This window comes from Platichthys flesus, chromosome 13, assembly GCF_949316205.1.
Source record: "Platichthys flesus chromosome 13, fPlaFle2.1, whole genome shotgun sequence".
Classification (NCBI taxonomy): domain Eukaryota; kingdom Metazoa; phylum Chordata; class Actinopteri; order Pleuronectiformes; family Pleuronectidae; genus Platichthys; species Platichthys flesus.
The window spans coordinates 4,850,662-4,868,150 of NC_084957.1; the positions used below are offsets into that span (position 1 = coordinate 4,850,662).

General features: G+C 42.0%; 1 protein-coding gene across 1 annotated transcript; it reads left to right on the forward strand.

The window, feature by feature from the left end:
* The first annotated feature begins 7,112 nt into the window (after positions 1 to 7,112).
* gjc4b (gap junction protein gamma 4b) lies at positions 7,113 to 16,725 on the forward strand. Its single transcript, XM_062403208.1, has 3 exons — positions 7,113 to 7,346; positions 13,995 to 15,162; positions 15,298 to 16,725. The coding sequence occupies exons 2-3, from the start codon at positions 14,028 to 14,030 to the stop codon at positions 15,309 to 15,311; spliced, it is 1,149 nt and encodes a 382-aa protein (XP_062259192.1). The 5' UTR covers positions 7,113 to 7,346; positions 13,995 to 14,027; the 3' UTR covers positions 15,312 to 16,725.
* Positions 16,726 to 17,489: the final 764 nt, after the last annotated feature.

Here is a 17,489-nt window from a genome sequence, read left to right on the forward strand (position 1 = left end):
TACAGCACTGATACTGGCTCCATATGAGGTCTTCAGCAACATTATAACAGAGTTCATGTCTGGAATATTTTTGGGCTTTATTTCTGGATGGTGGAGTGAAGTGGAGACACGTCATCCATCTTTTTATACAGTCTCTGAACAAACAACACAGTGACGTGTGAAATTCCTTTGAGGTTCAATTAAGCCATTTCTGTATGTTCAGACATGTTGCTTTTTTCTAGACAGTCTGCCATGACATCCCTACTGTGACACCTGGAGAACACAAAGAGGGAATTGTATATTATGCACTAGCTTAAACTTCTGAAATGCTTAACTTAACTAACTGAATAATGTTTTTTTGCTCAAAACAAGATCAGTAGATCAGACATATCTCAAAAAGTATGGTCACAAAGCACAAGGATCGGAAGGGGCAGGAGGAATGTCTGCAGCAACCGTTGAATTTTTCTGACTATATGAAACATAATGGATAAATGCAAATCTCACAGTGTTACAGATCTGATCTGAATAGTATCTATTGAATACATTCATATGTATTAATATTTCCTAATGTAACCCACAGTCAAAGCTTGTCTGCTGTGTTAACATGCAGTTAAACACAGACTGAAGCCACCTGTTTAGTTAACGAGACACACAGAAGCTGTTTCAGGACATAAACCTGAGACAGATAATCATCTCTGGGTCCCGCCACTGCTACTCCCCCGATACCCTCACCACCACCACCACCACCACCATCTGCTACGGGGGTAGGGCTGTCTGTTTCCATGGTAACCCTGTACCCCTCCTCCCTATAAGCAGGCTTCTTTTGTGTATCCCACGTGGAGGCTGTTCCATCTGTAACCCAACCATGCTACCGAGGGGTGCTGGTGTTCACGGGTTTCTGTGTAAAACAATCTGCACCCATGGACAATAAAAGTAGCCGTTAGTCCACTATCATATGACTCAAGGACGGTGCCACAGACGGGATCGTTCTTTTATTTTTATTACAGCACCGGAAAGACTCTGGACACCATATAGACACATGATACTCACAAGAAGCCTCACTGTTAAGAGCACCCCCTCCCCCTAAAAAAGCAAGGTGACCTTGCAATTTAGGGCAGCCCACCCCCTTTTACCCGGTGCCTAGTCACTCTAACCCCCCCGCGGACTGCCCCAGAGGCGGGATGATAGGCGGCAACAAGGAGGAAAAAGACGTTAACTGGCAAGGAATTGGTAATAAACCAGAGGCCAGCCATTCAGAGTCAGCAAAGTTTCCTGCAGCCACAGCCCTATCTTAATATGTAGAAACATCTGAACTTTAAAACTATCATATTGGCTTGACTCTATGAGCCATAACTAAATATACACTGAGGACTGATTGCATCTGGGAAACACATCCAGATCAAAACATTTTTTTTTTTTTCATTCCGAACAGCAATTTGTGGCCACAGTACTGTAATTACAGAGTTTCTTGGGTATGGCAATACCGCCTCTTTTGGTGGCTTTATATATGAATTTTGCTCACATATAAAACCATATGAGATAAATGGCTTTGCTATGTATGAGACTGTATAGGTTTTACTCTGGAGTGATATAGGCCCTCCTGAGCTCGTGCGGCCCAAAATTCATCTCTGGCATCGGCGGCCCGTCTGTATCCATTGTATTTCAGGGTTGCGTTGAAGTGAGTAACCCTGTTGTGAGGCAGAACCTTATTAGGCTCCATTTGGGATTCACAGACTCCTAAACAACACACACATGGAAGGCATTAGTCCTGCTGGCGAGCACACTAGACTTTTGCTGTACTGTGATTTAAAGTCAAACAGTGCGGGCTAGTTTTACTGCTGAACTTAATCGCTCTCTGTCCTGTGAATATCTCCTCAAACGTACAGGTGGAGGGAGATATGCTACCTTGACGTTAATTCTGTCTTAGTAAATAAGGTTCCCCATCAAATGGGTGTAGACGGTTGTAGAAAAGAAGAGTAAAGGATAGCAAATAGGAATGAGGGGTGCACATAACGGCACAACGGACAGACAAACAAATTCCTTCTCTGTCCCACAGTTAAAAAACACAGCCGGTCATTTTATTAAAGTCATGTTGGACGGTTGCCAGGTCAACCTTGTGCTAATGCCATTCAATAAAATGCTTTGGACCCTCGTGCTTTTTCCTGTGCGTTGGCAGGGAGACGGCCTGAAGAATGCAAGTTAAAAGATTAAAACCGGCAACAGCGTGCAACAAGAATTTCTGCCAACTCGAACATCCTAATTTAATTGTAGCTCATTGTTCATGGGCCTGTGTGGTTCATACGCTCTCATATTAAAACAGAGAGAAATGTGGTGATGAATACACTTGTCCTGTCCCAGTTTGAAGAACAGTCACTCTCAGAGACAGAGATCTGGAGCTGCAGCCAGATTTTTTCCATCTTCATAACGCTCTCAAGCATTTCAGCTCTTTCTGCTGACAAAGAAACTGCCACAACTGCCAGAAGGGAAACGTTAAGGAACGCTCTCCCTGTAGAGCTCGCATAAGCATTCAGGCACAAAACAAGTTGCAGGCTTACACTTTAAACAAAAGTGTATGTGTGTGTGTGTAAGTGTGTGTCTGTGGCAGGAAAGCAAACATCACAAGGGGATGATTCATAGTGGGTCAGGTTCTGAAGCAAACAACAGGGCAGCTCTTGAGCCAAGCCCTTTCACCTCTTTGGAAATGTTGCAACGTCATATCTGAGGAGCTGCAGGGAAAATATGTTAGTCAGTCAGAAGGCAGTTTTTTGTGTGTCACAACAGACACCAGGGCTCTATAGAGATGGGGAGCATGAAAACAGTAACAAACAGTTTAGGGCCATGTCCCCACTCATTTGGATGAATCATGAAATGCTGCTTTCGAGTTTGTGTATACTCTGACGCCCAGATTACCAACATTACAGTAGAAGAACGGTTTAAATCTCCTCTGTTGAGTAATCAGAGGCAACTTGAGCAAGCAGCTTTGAGCCAGATTGTGTGTCATCCGTCATCATTTACACAAAGAACAGTTCTAGCTTGAACGCTATAATACCAGATCTGTTTGCTTTGCAGGTTATTTTTTTCCCTGTGCTAAGGACGTTATGTTTCTGTCCTTGTCCGTGCGTTTGTATGTTTGTAAGCAAGATTACTTAACAAAGTAATAAATGTATCAGCCAAAGAACTTATGTCATTGCCAAAACAAATTCATATAAGAGTTATATTTTGCCTTTCTTAATTTCTACCTTTTTTTCCTGGGCAATAATTCATGGATCTCGAAGGAAAAGTGTCAGCCACATTCAGGGGACTGGTTAATGCTGTGTGTGTAAATGTGTACATGCTCTCCAGAGTGCCATTCTAGTTTGAAATGGTTTAATTTGAGTCAAACAAAGACAAACACATGATCCAAGGATGTTTGTCGTCCGTCAGTTGCTTTGTTGTTTTTGTCAGCAGGATTAAGCAAAACTATGTAAAGGATGTCAATGAAAAGTTGGTGGAAGGATGGAAAATGGGCGAAGAAAGAACCCATCACATATTGGTGTGGATCCAGAAAAATGGGCAGATGTTATGAATGTTATTCTTTTTCCCAGCGATCATTTATGAATCTCGATAAAACATGAGACATGTAAAGGACTGACAGCTATGAGTGTGTGCAATTTGGTGCAGATCCAAATACAAGTCCCGGTTTGGTGGATTTAAATGAGGTTTCTAAAGGAGATTTCTGGGTGTTGGCAAAGACAGGCGCTGTTCTGAGTACCATTAAATTCATCTCAGCCCATCCATCTGGGTACAGACTGGGTCGATATATTGTATATCTGTCAGGAGATCCAGTACCTCTCCGGTTTGAAATGTGGCCCCACAGAATATCCTGTCCTGAAAACGACACCATAGCACTTTTCTGCACTGTGATCCACCTTTAATATTAAGCCGAGGAAGAACAACCATGGTTCGTTCATGGTTAGAATGATGATGTCATTTGCAAACTATACAAGATAGCCAGTGATGTTTATCCCATTGGCAGCTCATAAGTTAGTGAATTCGGAACAAACACCAACTACAGCTACTCACAATCCAGACCAAAAGTCAGGAATACCTGTGGAGTGAGTCCACATGCAAACACACTGATTCATTCCGTGTTAGCATCAAGAGAAGAGACTTCTCCCTGAAGGAGCCACGAGGCCGGTGCTGTTCAGTCTCCAGATTATTTTTGCTCCGTCATTCGGGCTCTGGTTTACTAGGGGGCTCCCCGCTTTGCCCTCAATGAATACAAGCACGCTTGTGGTTCACAATGGAGCACCGCTGCTCCCTGAGAAGGGGGAAGGGCATTGCATTCCTTGACTGACCTGCACGGTGTGGCATATATTAAGCAATAACCGCCGCTTTGAATGCACCTTTGCCAACCACTGACAAAAGACGAGGCTAAGCCCGGTCCTATGAGCTTAACACCCCGTTCACAACAAGCTACGTGTGGAAGTGAAGATGATCTGGTTTGTTGGTCTGTTTTAGGTTTGGAGAGGTAAGCAGTGGAGGCTGGCACATCTGGAGATCTGGGAAGAACAATGTGATCATTCAATCTGAGTGGATACCTCATGAGACTAATTCTGACTTGACGAGAATCTCATTTAAGTCGCTTCTGGTGAAAGTGCAGCACAAGCCTGTTGAAAGTGCAAGTGCTTTGTGTCACCTTTTACGCCACAGATAGTGTCACCTTTAACGCCACTGATAGTAATACCACTTTATTTATTTCCTCAGAGTTATGAGTGCACGATGTGCTGACTTTAGACCCCTCACTCTGTGATTCACGCCACTAGCTGCTCCAGACCCTTTTTAGCCCTAATGTGGGACATAAATAGTGCACACTCCCCTTTTGTCTTCTATAATGAACAATATGAAGTGTGAGAGAGAGAGCTTCAAAGAGATGCTGAGCGGGGGTGGCTGAGGAAATGCACGTGCGCCTCTTGGCAAAGAAAGTGCGACACGGAGGAAGGGGCCTCACGATGCCTACAACTTCCGAAAATGTGCACAAGCAGGAAGAGGGAACACGCGGCTATCAGCAGGGTCCTGTGCTGCCTCACACAGATTTGACCCAACTGGAGCAACACGTCAAAGTCCTTAACCCATTTTTGTGCCATTCAGTTTTAGAAGTATCACAAAAATTGAAGCCTATTGTCGCAAAACCTGAAGTGGAGATGACAATTCACGCGTCCAGATTCGATTACTGTAATTCCTTTTCTACCTGCCCCGGCAAATCACCTCTGGGCCACCTATACAAATGGTCCTGTTGACCGGTCTCCAGCAAGATGACCCACATCACACTCACTCTACATTCTTTACATTGGCTTCCCATTACATTTAGATTCATTTTTAAATTCTCACTGTAACATATAAATAAAAAAATTAAGTAACAAATGGTGACTGAACTATGGCTCAGACATTATGAAATGCCATACTTACAGAAAACAAGGGTTTATTTGTTGGTTGGTTGGTTTGTTGGCTGAATAATGAGAAAACTGCGGAACAGATTTTCATGAAAGTTGTGGAAGGGCACGACCTGGGACCACAAAGAATTCATTCTTCTTTTGCATATTCACCAATTTGTCAGGGAATTATTCATGGATCTTGATGGAAAAAAAATGTAACATGTTCCTTTTCTATGCAATTTATCGATATTAGACTCAAACTTAACATCTAAGTTGGCAATGCACAAGTATCGAGATTTAAAAATTGGATAAGTATGAAATATTAAGTTTGAAATATTGTGTTTGGACATCTGACGTGCCAGACTGGTAAACTGGCAAGGCCAATATCAGCTAATTGTTGCTACAGCAGTATTGCTATATATACAGTGAAGAAATACACTTTTTTTTAATACCTTTCTTTAACAATATTCAGTGATTCCTATTGGGAGTCAAATCTGGCATTTTTAGGGGCCTGATATTTATGAGTGTGTGCAATTTGGTTCAGATCCAAATGAAAATCCAGGTCTAGTGGATTTAAATGAGGTTTCTTAGGGTGACTGCTGGCCATTGGCAGAGGTAGGAACTGTGCTGAGAGCCATTAGATTTATCTTATCCCTTCCAACCGTTCACAGAAAAATGAAAATGAACTAATTATCTACTCACCACTGTGCCGATGGAGGAGGTGGGGGAAGTGTTTGAGTCCACAAAACACTTCTGGAGTTTCAGGGGTAAACAGTGTTGCTGCCAAATTCAGTACAATTAAAGAACGTGGGGACCACGTAAAAAACAACAAAATAAACAAAACAATAAAAAAATTACATGCCTCCATTCTGCTCGTATGATGTCATTCAAGTGTGCACAAGCCCCGACATTCATATTCGACTCGAAACGGCGTCGCTTACTCCAAGTTTTTAGCCTAAATGTTTGCTACCGGACCCTTAAGCGAGATCTTGTGTTCAGTGTGTGTGTGAGAAGATGAACGCCGCTCCATCGGAGGATATACGAGGACACTAAGGATAAACGTGTTAATGATGCCTTTCTGAGGTCGATTTGAATGTTGGTAGCAGTTTGAAGCGTTTTATGTTTTTTTCTGTTGTTTTCATTACGTTTGAAGACATAACTTTAATTGTGTTGGATTTGGCTGCCGCACTGGTAACCCCTGAAACTCTAGAAAGGTGTTTTGTGTACTCAAACACTTTCACCCAAAATCCTCATCTGCATAGTGGTGAGTAGACAATGAGTGACTTTTCATTTTTCGGGTGAACTATCCCTTCAACGTGTATTCACTCCAGTTTCTGCCGAGAGATCCTCCTTTAACGTAGAACCCGTGATAAACATTTAAATGTAGACTCTTTCTTTGCCTGAAAGTGTACGTGCAATTCAACAGCTCGGTGGTTTTTTCCTTATATATTAAAACCATGTAACATATCAACACAAAGGCCTGGATCGTCTCTGCAGCACAGACAGGACGCGTGTATTATTACTATTATTGTGGTCAAGCAGTCACAGACGGAGTTGTTCTCAGTCTCCGGGTGCAGGGCAAAGTTAACCGAGAAGGGGGGTGGGGGGTATTGCGTCAGGAATGCTGGCGGATGATCGCTTCCCTCCACTGGAGACCAGGGGGTGGGGAGCCTGTAAACTGGGAGGAGGAAAGAAAGAAAAAGGGGGGGATTTGGGAACAGTCTTTGTCCTCACCCCGCAGTACACCACGCAACTGGAGCCGGACACGGAGCTCCTCACACGGGAGACAGCGCAGAAACCAGCCCCCACTCCCTGGATGGCTTGATATCGGAGCGGGAGGGCTTTTCTTTTAACCGAGAAGGGAACGAAGGAGTAGTAGAAGAAGAAGAAGAGGGGCTCCCCGGATTTAAAGAGCAAGTTTCAGCAGAGACGAGACGAGCATCGCGACTGAAGGTAAGAAAACACACAACACGCAGCCGGAGCGCGGCGGCATCCCGCAGCTTCTCTAGCTTCATCGGCTAAACTTGCGTGTTTAACTTTGAGGTATATCGTAGCATCGCATTGATGCTTTATTGTATTTATTTTTTTAACCCGTTAATCGGACCTCTTACAACATGCTGCGTCAGAAGATGTTCAGTTTGTACGCAGTGGAGTTTGCGCGCACAGGCGGCCGGCAGGGGGCACTAGTTAAAGCACGAACATTGGCGTTGCGTGGTCTCGTTCGCACCGGCAAACACATTTTCTCGTAATTTGCGTAATTTAAACGTGCCGGTGTGCGACGTGTTTTCTAGTGAAATTTGTTTGCGTGAATCTGGACTGCGGTGATGAAGGGACGCACAGGGCTCGTATCTTATTTCCCTTCTTAAAAGTTCCCCCTCAACTGCGTGTTAAACCTCCATATTGTGATATTTTTTTTTTTTTTTGTGCTACACACAGTTTAACTTCTCATCTCTGGGTAAGTCCAAACAACACAGCCTGCACTTTTAGTCCCTGTGGTCCCACAACATGTTGGCGGCAGCATGTGCAGCACCGTGGTGACGTCGACCCCAGAGCCACGAGGACGCGCTTTGACTGTTTTTATTCAGCCTCCAAATTAAATAGGTTCATTTTCTATTTGTATTTAATATCAGAGTGCATTAATGAATTGTGCTTTAACGAAGCAACAATTATTTCCTGTTTGCATGTTTAGTTTATTCTCGAGAAGTGGACACAGCCACATGTGCATCCCAGTTGATTGCATTGTTGAATTTGATTTCCCCCTAGCTTCACCATTTTTTACTCAGTGGATCTCGATCCTCAGAATGGACTCATGCTGGTTTTATTGTACTTATTTGGCTTCTCCCCTGGCTGATTGGGGCCTCTCAGCCCCGAGGGCTTTTGGGATACATGAAGGATACCCCCCCCAGATGTGAGAGGGCCACAAAAGCCTCTGTGTTCTGTCGAAACTCTGCTCCTGACTATGGATTTCTCTGAAGTGCTGCAGATTGACAGGGAGTGTCTGAGTAGACAGAACGAAGGAGAAAGGGACCGGTCATTTCTTCAGGGTGGAAAGTTGTGTCTTACCAGACGGAAAACAAGTGGGGGTGATTTGCTTGTTTGTTGTGCAATTCACCAATATCCATCAAAGACTAACTTATCTCGTTATCCACAAGCATCAAGATGGTCTATCTCTGATCAAGATATCTTCAAAATTAAGTTATATATTTTGTTTTTACGTGTCACACTGGGAAACTGACCTAACCTATGAGTTTATTGTAGCCATAGCAGTATTGCTGAATATGCAATGGCCTGTGTAACAAGAAAGTAGAGATAATAAGTAAAAAATACTAAATGTTTAAAAGACTTTGTTTTTTGTGTTTATTTATATTCAATCTACAGGTATTCATAAGAGAAAATCTACCAGTTCACTATAATCAAGAATTGCCAGAATCTGATTCTTTGTATCTATTAAGTTAGAATCAAGCTGAAGTATTTAACTTTAGTGACAGAACAACTCTTACAACACCATCTTCTAAACTTATTGGATTCGAGCAGTCATCAACTGACCATGTGTGCCACGACGGCACGATACCAACAATAAGAAATTAATATAAATAATTATCTCAATATTGCAACGTTTTTTTTTTTTTAAATATAAATCTTCCAGCCTTAACCAAGGCCATTTATGTTTACTAAATGTTTGACCATTTTGGTTACAATATGTATAAAAACAAAAGTGTATAATTATTGTAGAAGAAAATAGTTTGTGCAACATACTGAAGTTATCTTTCATGCCTTTTGTGGGGGATAGTAGAATAATCTGTAGACTGCTGACTCTCCCAGCATTTGGCCTCCATCAAGTCAGCTGACTGAGCCGCTGTAGCGAGTCGATTCCTTCGCATTATCATTTTCTCGGAGGGCTAACGCTTTGCAGACTTCTGTCCTCCTCAGCTCTGCATCTGTGACGGATGTAATTCTTTGCAGTTTTTGTTTTGCCACTTAAATTTCTGCAGTTAAGATATTTGGAGATGATGAGAAGGAATTTAATTTCCTTTTGGGAAGATGAACATTGTCCACCAGTTTTCAGGTTAAATCGAACTAACTAGATGCTCTCAACAGCCATTTCGTTCACTATAGATGAAACTCACTGGCCCGGTGACATCAAAGCTACAACTGACCCATAATGCAACACTCTGTAAAGTACTGTCTTATAATTGGACGTATACTTGTGCCCCCTCCAGAGAGGCTTAGATCTGTCAGTATAGTCCCCCCCCCCCCCCCCATCTCCCTTCATTCATTTAGGGCGGTGCCAAAAAATGCCCAGTCTTATAATTTAAGCCTTATAATTAAAGGGAGAACCTTGAAGTCATTTGTTTTCAGGTGTGGTTTAGCAGCTAACCTAAGACCAAACATTGCGAACGCACACACATATACACCCAAAGCCTGCTGCTTTTTTGAGCAAACTGTTGCGTAAGTTGAAATATGAGCTAGCAAAGTGTGTTATCTGTTATTTTTGTTGAGTTGTTTTTCAAAATGTGAATCTAACCAAAAAAAATATGTTGGTGGTCGTGTTTGAACCAATTCTGTTGACAGAAAGAAAGTTAGTATGATGCCACCAGGAACACTTGACTAGAGAGGGGACCGAAACACGTATTGAATGATGATGATAGTAAGGCCAGAGTTATGGATTCTTTAGTGTCTTTAGCTGGTTATTTTAGTTTACTATAAGCAATTGGACACATTCACAAAATCAACGTGTGTAGATACAGGACATTTCTCGCTATTAATTTTTTCTGGATATTTTACTGGCGGGCTGGCTGGAATATATCCAGAGTTACTGAATTGGAGCATTTGCATTAAAACATACACACAGGAAAATTCCATTTGGAGCAACTCCTCAACATCAGCAGCCTTCACTAAGCGGAGTCTAGGAGTTGAACTTTGTCTTGAAACCTGGCAATAAATATGTCATACATGAAATATGTTGAGGTGTAACCGTTGGCATGCAGGATATAGCTGCATAAAGGCAGCTGTGCAGAAACCGCACATGGAAGTATAATGTCAGCAGCAGCAGCCACTGTTCGCAGCAACGACACAAACATACTTTTAAACAGGGCATCTACCAAGGAGTGATTCGAGGGGAATAATGTGCCTAAATAAGTTTCACTGCGTATTGACATTCCAGGTGAAGACAACTTATCAACGGAATAACAGGGCCTGATAAACAATCTTATCCCCCCGCCGCCCTTCTGTGTGTATTTTTACATGTAAACACACATTGGAGACAATGTGAACTCTGAATCACCACAGAATAAATAAAATCAATGATCTCATCAGAGAGTCTGATAAACCAACCACAGTCATGAAGGTGACATATTTGATTTACCTTACAACAGATCAGTCATCAGTTTGTGAGGAGGAGCTGAACTGCTGCTGCACAATGGAAACCTTTGTGCTTCATGCTAAACCTTTATGTATTGAAGGATGGTTTAATCCAAACTTACCCCCCAATTCAGTTGAAGATATTCAAAGTCTAAAAATATGTCTATGTATAATTCTATGGGGGTAAGCAGTAAATTAGATTTTGCGATCGAGAGAAGATCCTCATGTCATGTTGCATATGTATACATGACACTAGTTAAATGCAAATTTAAAGAGAAGGTTGGTTTGAAGATGACAAATACTGTGACTGGTTGAAACCAACCACAGATTCCTAGGAGGAGGTTGGGAACTTTGTCGCAAAACATTTAAACTTGGAACAATTTGATGTAAATCACTGAATTTGTTGATGAACTCAGAAAGCACCAGGGCTATACCGATACCCACTGTCTGCCATTCACTGCTTCTACTTCTACCAGTCAAACTAAGCTTCAGGGCCCAACACCAGTCTGACCGTATTCAGCACTTTTCACTTATGGCTCAAAATAACACTATTTCCTTTTAGAGGCCTTTTTTAAAAGGGTCTTTAAAGTTTGAATATTGTTCACATACTGTTGAACGGTACCCAATCCCTTCTCCCTGACTCGATCATTAGAATAATATATTTCATTTTTTTTTATCTATCATTAAAACCATTATAGAAATGTTCTTAATGGGATAAGAAGAATATGTATTCCCATGTCACTTTTAATCGACTTTTTTTAAAAGACCACACACCAAAAAATTTTTTGCAAGGTTGCCGAAGTCTTTGGAAAAGTTTAATTATGTGGGGGTTAAATGTTTGGTCCATCTTTACACTGGGTGGACACAGGCGTTACAGAGCCTTGGGCTCACATCTTGCTGACCACAGCGCAATGTGGGTGTGTTTGTACAGCTCGTCTGAGAAATCTCCAGACATGGGAGGACAAAGCTGCTGCTAAATTGTAGTCAGAAAGCAAACTCGACCATCAGGGACTTTCTTTTCTGTTGGTGACCTGATGTCAAAATGAATAGATGCAACTAAAAATGTCATATTCGCAGCCTGTTCACTTTGCGTCCTATACACTGTGGTTGCATAAAAATTTAGGTTGGTCTGGATTTCCTGTATCATTAAAGGATGGTGATCAAACTGTATGTTTACTCCTTATTATGATAAGAATTGTGTAAAATTGGGGTGATACATTTAATAGTTTAAAGCCTAAAGGGTGCGGTAAGGCTGTTTTGTATAAAAGATAAACCAGTTTCTTTAGCTCCTGCTTGACCTCGAGTGTTGGCAATGCAGGAATTATCAGAGATAATTGAACTATTGAAAATAAAATCCAGCCATATGTTGTGGAGGGAAAAGCAACAACAAAAAAAACAGGCCTGAAATGATGGGAGGTAAATTCGGCTTCAAATTCAAGACTTACAAACGATATATATATATATATATATATATATATATACACACACACACACACATACACAGAATTTTTGGCGAAAGTTTCTGTGATTGAACAATGGTGAATCCTCCACGTAGGAAACAACCACTACACCGTCAAACATGGCAGAGGTTCATCTGTTGTCTTTCCTGCCCTGGTACTTGAGGCCTTGATTGTATCAACAGGAAGATGAGTTCAGAGAAATCTTTTCCTGGCTACATCCACATGAATGCTTTTTAGCTCTGTGTGCTCTAATCTGTTTCCATGGAAATACGCCGAAAAAGGGACATGTGGTGACTATTCACGCAAACTGGGCGTGGGTCAGTAAAAAGGAAGCAGATTGCCTACTCTGGAGTTGGTTGCTTAGTTACAGGAAATACTACAAATAAAAAACACCGGTGAATAATTGAGGAGTTTTGTATTTGGACCAATGAGGTTGAACTGTTAACTGACATCACACTTTGACATTTATCATTCACTGCTGGTAATCAACTGATAAGACCCAGGAAGTGGTGTTCAGGAAGTCTTATTTAGGAAGTGGATGCGAGTGACTGCGTCAACGTTTTCAAATGTTTCTGCCAGTCCACACTAAAACACGGCCAGCAGCGTTTCTAAACTTCCTTAACGTTCAAGCTCTCGTGAAAACGTAGAAACATTTCTATGAGTTTGAAAACTCACACAGCACACACTGGGACTGGTAGGAGTCCTGACCTAAGTCCCATCAAGGGGGAGAAGGAGTCCTGCTGACAAACAGAGCATGAACATGTGATATTAGAGGAGTTGACCAGCTGACCTGACTATTTCAAATCACAGGACTGTTTGGAGGCTGTCGAAGGATACACAACCAAATACCAATAAAAGATGCCGATTGTCATGGGGTGGAAAATTATTTATCGAAACTGGTTGATTTACATTTACGACTGAAGATTTTTTATAATGTACAGCTCTTTAACTTCAGAAGATGCCTATCATTTTCACTAGTACTGCAACAGCTCTGAGCCCTTCAGGTGTGGGCTGGAACTGTATCTTCAGCTTTAACGGTTTTGGTGCTTAACACCACCATGGCAGTATATTTTATTAGTACTGGCTAATTACTCAGCAGAAGTTATGAGACAGTTCTCAGAAGGTGTGAAACCACAGCAGCTATTTTTTGCCCCTATAGTCGGCTCTTTACTGTCGCTCACTCGGATTATTCAACCCGACAATCAGGATGAATCTGACGTTGGTTCGAGGATGTAAAATCATATAAATTGATGGATCGACAATGTTGCTGTTGTGAAGTGGAATAGGATCGGTCATCCTGGTTTAGGTTGAGTTTAGGGTATTAGAATAGAAGTTATGTCTCATGCTCCGTCATCCCTGTCTTTGAGGAACATATCCTCATTCCACAGTCCTTGGATTAGCTTTGGTTTAGTGCCTGGCTGCTGGCATATACTGAGACCTCTGGGATTTCTGCATTCCCCTTTCATAGATCAGAGGATTGTTCCAGATGTCTCTAGGTAACAGTCAAACAACAGCCCCACCGTGTGGCTCGTCCAAGAACAAGAAGTCAAAACAAAAATGCAAACCAGCAACCAAATGTTTAGCAGCGGGATTTTATTATTATGCTTTGTTGTTTTATCTAAAATCTCTATTTGCTTACTAACAATCCAATCCTACATGTGGCCTTGAACTTGATTTAGTTTTTTTGTTATTACGAAAAGTAGTGTTAATATTTTATATCTCTCATTGTCATTGCCTTCCTCCTTTCCGACACCTGAATACATTTTCTGTCTCTTCACAGGTTTGAGAGTTTCCCTCCTGTTCCAGAGGCAAAATGAGCTGGAGCTTCCTCACACGTCTGCTGGATGAAATTTCCAATCATTCCACTTTTGTGGGTAAAATCTGGCTCACCCTCCTCATCGTCTTCCGCATCGTGCTGACGGCGGTCGGGGGAGAGTCCATTTACTATGATGAACAGAGTAAATTTGTGTGCAACACACAGCAACCCGGTTGTGAGAACGTGTGCTATGACGCATTTGCCCCGCTGTCACATATTCGCTTTTGGGTCTTTCAGGTGATTATGATCACCACTCCAACCATCATGTACCTTGGATTTGCTATGCATAAGATCGCCCGCATGGAGGACGAGGACTACCGGCCCCGGAGCAGAAAGAGGATGCCCATAGTGAGCCGCGGTGCTAACCGGGACTACGAAGAAGCAGAGGATAACGGGGAGGAGGACCCCATGATCCTGGAGGAGATTGAGCCTGACAAGGAAAAAGAGGTTGTGGAGAAGCCCAGCAAAAAGCACGATGGACGCCGCCGCATCAAGAGAGATGGTCTGATGAAGGTCTACGTGTTCCAGCTGCTATCACGTGCCATCTTTGAGGTCTCCTTCCTGTTTGGACAGTACATCCTTTATGGGATAGAAGTGGTGCCGTCCTATGTATGCACACGCTCTCCCTGCCCACACACAGTTGATTGCTTCGTCTCACGTCCTACAGAGAAAACAATCTTCCTGCTCATCATGTACGCCGTCAGCGCCTTGTGTCTGCTCTTCACCTTATTGGAGATCCTCCACCTTGGAATCAGCGGTATTCGCGACTGCTTTTGTGCACAAAGGCCTGCCACACCCCGCCCAACAGCTCTAGCGAGCCAGAGGTCCTCCATCTGCCGCCAGCCCTCTGCGCCTCCTGGCTACAACACAGCTCTGAAGAAGGACCCAACAGGAAAAATGAACTTTAGGGACAACCTGGTGGACTCGGGCCGCGAGTCGTTTGGGGACGAGGCTTCGTCACGGGAGCTGGAGAGGCTGCGCAGACACCTAAAACTTGCCCAGCAACATCTGGATCTGGCTTACCAGAACGAAAGCCCGTCACGCAGCAGCAGCCCGGAGTCCAATGGCACGGCAGTCGAGCAGAACAGATTAAACTTCGCCCAGGAGAAGCAGAGCAGCACATGTGAGAAAGGTATGGTTTCTACCCTTTTCATCCTTTCATTGATTTTTATTTAGTTCCAACCAACATTCAGCTTGTTTTTTTTTATTGTGAAAAACCCTCAGACGAAGTGTTTTACTAATGCTGACTCCTTCACTATGTTCACAGGTCTCCGTGCATAGGTTGTCACCCGCTGAACACTTCACACCAGGAGCACACAAGGGAACTAAATGGCGATCGTTTGCATGTGTGATGTCATGAACTTGCTTGAGGTGGATGAAGTCAGCTCAAGCCTTCCAGTGTTACGGGCCCGCAGGGGTCGAGCATCGAGTCGAACGAGGAGGAGAATGGTTTTCTCAACTCAGCAATATTTGAGACGCCAGCCTGTCTGAAGATCCAAAGTGCTAACAAACTACCGTCGTGCAACAAGAATGGTTAAGGTTAACTTCTCCCTCAGGGCAGCTATTCCTCTTTTCTTTATTTGATAGTTTTTATATTGAGACTTAGAGCTTAGTCCTTTTTTTAAAGAGTTTCTTCTCCGTTGGAAGTTCACAGTGAGTGCGTCTCAAGACTGCCTTAGACCGAAACTTGAACTCCACATGATGGCATTTTGTAAGGCCAAGCCAGTTGTAGTGCAAAACATGTTTAAACTGTAGGATTTTGTGAGGAACTGAATCAGCGAGTGCTTGTAGATAAATGTTCAAGGCACAACTCGTAAAAAAATGAAAAAAGGAAGGTACTGGATGTTTGTCGTGCTGATGAATACTTGTTCATATGAAGGTTTGCTTCAAGTGTGTTGTCTTTTTTTTGTTTGTCTTCCACAATGATGGTACTGGGCCAGTCAACATTCCCAAAGTCTGGTGCCTGGTAAAGTAACTGGAACACACTTGGGGTGCCTTTCTCCAAAGGAATAAACAAACCTGGGTAATGCTTGAAAACCATGTAACTCTTGATATTGTATTGTTTTAAACTTTGTATTTGATACTGTTCTTTATTTTTGTACTAGTATAGGATATTGTGGTATTGAAAATAGGCTCTTGTCACTGTGGCCAACATTTTTCTCCTCGTCTTTTGGGCAAAGAATGACATTCACGGCCGTCTTCGCTCCCCAAAGTGTTATTCTACCGACGGACTAGTGCACTCTGTAAACGGTTCGGTGCATCAGCTTCTGTCATGTTAGTAACGACGTCTTAAAAAGCTCTACAATGCAATCTATTCTAATAGTTGCAAATCATCTTTGACCAGCAAGTGCTTCCTCTTTCAGACCCAAATGTAATTGTTATTAAGGGAAAATACTGTGCGTCATGTTCTATGTCGGAAATTGCTGATGTTTGGATCGGTGTTATGATGGTTCCAGAGTCTCAATAAGGGTGGTAAATGATGTAATCATTTCAATGTGAATTCAGTTGCATGAATGCGCTCTTAGATGCCAACTTTTTGTATTCTGAATCATACCCACAGTGCCGTTGGTGCCAACTCCAATATTGTCATCTCAACTTATTTTTGACCTATGCTTTTTGTACTTTTTATACGTTTTGTATTGATTGTACTTTGTGGTTAGAATTTTTTTAAATAAAATTTTTTCAGCAAATGCCAGTTTTCAAATGGTTTCGGGAATCTTTTCTTTACTTGCTTGAATATTTCAGGTCCAGGTTTTCACTTTATTATTGTTTTATATTATTTTGCTTACATTCAAAACTTTAAGTGATGGAACAAATCTGGAAGGGCCCGACATATAGTTGCTTAAAACACTTTTATATTTGTGACAAATACTCTTAAAACTTAAAATGGTGCAATAAAAAGCTACCTGCTTATTTAACAGAATAGATTTCTGAAATGATTGAACAGTTTTTGGTAAATGGTAAATAATAAATATTTACCAGTTTGTCAGAGACTTTTTTTTTTTTTTTTCCTGCAGCCTCTCCTAGACCAACCTGAATCTACAGTGGATTGTAGTGATTCCTACAGGGCAAAACGTTTTTTTCTTTTGAAGTTAAAAGTACAGCTTCTAAGGACAGCTTAAAAAGCTAATAACAATGGCCCATAAATACACAGCTGGATTTTTCTTCAACCATAACATAATCAAATTCTCGTCTCCACAACACATGTCCCGCTTCTTGCCGGTCACACTCTAGTAGCTCATTTGTGCTGTAATGTCTTTAGATTTACAATGAAAGATGTGTTCAGCATATGCTTTATGTAAAAATGGATTAGAATGTTCTGCTTCTGCTTTTAAATACAAGCTTGGAATATTTCAGGAAGTAAGTTATTAGGACCAGAGAAATTTTTTTCTGTGTTGTGAGATGACTGATGAGTATATTATGTAAATAATAGTGCAGGAGTCTGTTGGTCTGTGACAA

Bases quoted from the DNA above. Each gene is read 5' to 3' on its own strand.
- gjc4b (XM_062403208.1), top strand. From the start codon at position 14,028: ATGAGCTGGAGCTTCCTCACACGTCTGCTGGATGAAATTTCCAATCAT.